The sequence below is a fragment of the Dendropsophus ebraccatus genome, chromosome 8 (assembly GCF_027789765.1).
Source record: "Dendropsophus ebraccatus isolate aDenEbr1 chromosome 8, aDenEbr1.pat, whole genome shotgun sequence".
Classification (NCBI taxonomy): domain Eukaryota; kingdom Metazoa; phylum Chordata; class Amphibia; order Anura; family Hylidae; genus Dendropsophus; species Dendropsophus ebraccatus.
In genome coordinates this window covers 73,848,567-73,852,482 of record NC_091461.1, presented here as the reverse complement: position 1 = coordinate 73,852,482, position 3,916 = coordinate 73,848,567, and the positions used below count along the sequence as shown (strand labels likewise).

At 41.4% G+C, this 3,916-nt stretch overlaps 1 protein-coding gene across 1 annotated transcript; it reads right to left on the bottom strand.

The window, feature by feature from the left end:
• Nucleotides 1-252: 252 nt before the first annotated feature.
• LOC138798660 (uncharacterized transmembrane protein DDB_G0289901-like) lies at nt 253-3,643 on the bottom strand. Its single transcript, XM_069979199.1, has 2 exons — nt 2,651-3,643; nt 253-392 (listed from the first exon to the last, which is right to left on the bottom strand). Exons 1-2 carry the CDS (start codon nt 3,588-3,590, stop codon nt 358-360), a joined length of 975 nt encoding a protein of 324 aa, XP_069835300.1. The 5' UTR covers nt 3,591-3,643; the 3' UTR covers nt 253-357.
• Between the last annotated feature and the right edge of the window lie 273 nt (nt 3,644-3,916).

The window sequence follows — 3,916 nt, the reverse complement described above, 5'->3', positions numbered from 1 at the left end:
GCAACCCCATTAATTGTGAATGTGAGGGGGGCCCCTACCTTCCTATGTTATGTTTGTGATGCCATACCAATTTATTTTATCATAGTGTTCAGCACCTAGAGATGTGTGCTGCCCTGACAGGGCCAGGAATGCTACGCTAAATAAAAATTAAGGTTGGCCCGTGACTTTGCCTTAATTTTTTAATTTGGCCCAGAGTGTGTTTGAGTTTGACACCCATGTTTTTTTTTTAAATAAAACACAGTAAGCAGCTGATTGATGGGAAAGATCACATTTATTTGATAATTTATGGCACCGGTGTAACACATGTCAGACTGAATGTATCGACTGGATGCTTGGCTTGGATATCTTGTGTTCTGCTCACTTGCTTCCTTGTGCTGCGCCTTGGCTGGAATCTGAAAACATGAAAAACAAGAGTGTGTCATTTGTATCATATGTATTGCTTTGATCCTCAGACAGATAGCAACCAATCACAGCTCAGCTCTCATTTCTCAAAATGGTTATGATATGTTTAAAACAAAAATTAAATCCAGTTTTTATTTTCAGTTAGATTGATAAATCTTGCCCATTTTTTCTCTTTTATGTATAAACAATATCAATATATATATATATATATATATATATATATATATATATATATATACATACATTAGTGGAGGTTGTGTATTCAAAAACTCTTCACCTGGAAAGGATTTGGTGTTCTACAATAGGCACTTAAAGCGAATGTACCATTAGGTACACCGCTTTAAGTTTTCTCTATGAATAGACCACAGTGACAAAACCCTCTCCCCTCTGTGACGCAGCTCCATTATAGTCAATGGAACCACGTCACAGTGGGGAGGTGTTTCGTCACACTGGGGGTGGGCAAGCCTCCAGTGCTTTAGGCCGATCCAGTGCCCAGGAATAGACCGACTGCATAAATCCGGGCTGCATCCATCTTCCCCATCAAGTTTCAAGCATTTGGGGTTTTGCTATCCTAAAATTACTGTAGTTTTCCTCATCTCTAATAATTACTTAACATTTTTGCTCACTTCTGGGTAACTGCACACACTGAGGCTAAAATTACATTAACTTACCTATTAACTTACCTGCAGGGCCCTAGTGACCCGATCAATGACAAGCTGCATTTTACTGCCGGTTTGTAGAGATCAAGTTGCTGCTCTGTATGTTTCAGTATAGGTCACTAGATCCAGCATCCCATAGAGAAACATACTGGTAAGTGAGCACAGCACCCCGGTTCCAGCCACCCCCCAAAAAAATAAAAAATAAAGGGGATTGCTATAATATTTATTTTGGTTTACTACTTTTTTTTCTTTGTGTGCCAATATATTCTGACCCCTATGACTTTCTCAATTTTTTCTTTTTATTCCATTTCTCTTTCTGACTTGATGTGACCAAAAATCATAAATTCCGGCATTCAGTATACTTTTTGCTGTCCACCATGCAAGATCAAAAACATTATATTTTATTATATTTACCAAATATGTTAATTTCTGTTAAAAAATGATGATTCAAAAAAATGGGAAAAGGGGCATAATTTGAAAATGTTATTACAGGGGCATATATATGTGACCTCCTGTGATGTCACAATACATCATTGGTGAGGAGGGGGTTAAAATAACCCATTTATTTTATTTATTTGCGATTGCTATAATATAAGATACACATATTTACTTTTCTGTATATACTTTGCATTATCTTACTGACACAAGAAAACATCCAACAGTTGACAGACTTTTTCTTTCTCGAGGTGCAATATAAAAAATTTTTATAGTACAGATGCATGTTGATGGACATGTTAATTTTAATACTATGATACAATACTACACTACATCAACTTTTTGAGGTATGTATGTTTAATGCTTTAAAATTGTCCAAAAAATAAGGGGGGGGGGGGGGGGGGGTTGTAAATATTGCTAGTTTACTGTAGTCCCTTCCAAGGGTATATTTAGAGAGATATTCCAGCCTTTTGTATAAAATGATATGCTGCTGGAACGGGGCAAAATTACAAAAAAATCTATACTGCTGGCTCTGTCTGATCCCCCAATCTTCTGTCTTTTCCCTGCTTCTGAGATGAGTGCCAGACCTTCTGACACTGCTGACCGACACTCAGCCAGTGATTGGTCCTGCACCAAACACTCATGTGAAAAGCTGGAAAAAGACGGAAGATTGTAGTACCGGATGGAGCTGACCAGGGCTAGGTAAATATGGCTTTCTCCACCTAGGTTTTCCAAACCCCAGCAGCATATTATTTTATTAATAGAGATGAGCGAACCGGGTTCGGGTTCGAGTCCATCCGAACCCGTTCGTTCGGCATTTGATTAGCTGGGGCTGCTGAACTTGGATAAAGCTCTAAGGTTGTCTTGAAAACATGGATACAGACAATGACTATATCCATGTTTTCCACATAGCCTTAGGGCTTTAGCCAAGTTCAGCAGCCACCGCTAATTAAATGCCGAAAGTTCGGGTTCGGATGGACTCGAGCATGCTCGAGGTTTGCTCATCTCATTTATTAACCAAAACAGACTGGGGAAAAAAGTTGTGAAAAATGCTTCAAAATAGTTTAAATGCCGGAAAAATAAAAGACTTGCATACCTCAAAATACACTGTGTGAACACAACCTTAAACTTAATTTTACTTTGCATTTACTTACCTGTACACAGAGTCAAGCTCTGACTTCCAGATGCACCACTGCAAGCTGCTCCAGAGTTACCTTGCTGATATCCTCCACTGGAGCCTCCTTGAGCACCTCCAGAGCTGCCTTTTGGATATCCACCACCTGAACTTCCTAGCTGGATTCCACCACTGGAGCTACTTTGCTGATTGCCACCACCAATGCCTCCTTGTGGATAGGCGCCTCCAGAGTTTCCTTGCTGATATCCTCCACTGGAGCCTCCTTGAGCACCTCCAAAGCTGCCTTGTTGATATTCACCCCCTGAACTTCCTTGCTGGATTCCACCACTGGAGCTACTTTGCTGATTGCCACCACCAATGCCACCTTGTGGATATGAGCCTCCAGAGTTTCCTTGCTGATATCCTCCACTGGAGCCTCCTTGAGCACCTCCAGAGCTGCCTTGTTGATATTCACCCCCTGAACTTCCTTGCTGGATTCCACCACTGGAGCTACTTTGCTGATTGCTACCACCAATGCCACCTAGCAGATATGCACCTCCAGAGCTTCCTTGTTGATATCCTCCACTGGAGCCACCTTGCTGACCTCCACTTCCTGAGCCACCTTGCTGTTGTGTGCCACCACAATTGCCTCCAGCACTTCCTTGTCCACTGCTGGAGCTACCTAGCTGATAACCACCAGTGGAGCCACCTTGCTGATTGCCACTGTTGGAGCTAGCTTGCTGATAGCCACTGCTGGAGCCACTTTGCTGATTGGCACTGCTGGAGCCACCTTGCTGAAAGCTATTGCTGGAGCCACCTTGCTGAAAGCTACTGCTGGAGCCACCTTGCTGAAAGCTACTGCTGGAGCCACTTTGATAACTACCAGCAGAGCCTCCTTGCTGGTAGCTACTGCTGGAGTTTCCACTTCCTGAACCTCCTTGCTGGCCTCCAGCAGCAGGTTTGCCTTTAACACCAGACATGATAAGCCTATTCTTGAAGGAGCAAAGAAGAAAGAAGAAGCTATGTGTCTCTTATGTTGGAAATGGCTCCTTTTATATCCCTGAACTATCCTTGGCTTGTCTTTTGATTGGCTATATGTATATATACATATATATTTTATTTTTTACAAGGATGGAGCAATGTCTATAATTTTAAAACAATTCCATTTTGTCAATATATTCTGCAGGATTGAAAACAGGGTGTTTCCTTGCACCGTGCTTTACTTAGGAACTATAAAACTGCTGCTTACATGACTCGTTGATAAATAATATGGCTACCGTAAGTCTCACATTAAAATAATGTTAAG

Excerpts from the sequence above, each read along its gene's own strand:
- LOC138798660 (XM_069979199.1), bottom strand. The coding sequence starts at position 3,590 with ATGTCTGGTGTTAAAGGCAAACCTGCTGCTGGAGGCCAGCAAGGAGGT. Across the intron at positions 393-2,650 it reads GAGCTTGACTCTGTGTACAG|ATTCCAGCCAAGGCGCAGCA; the intron begins GTAAGTAAATGC and ends TCATGTTTTCAG.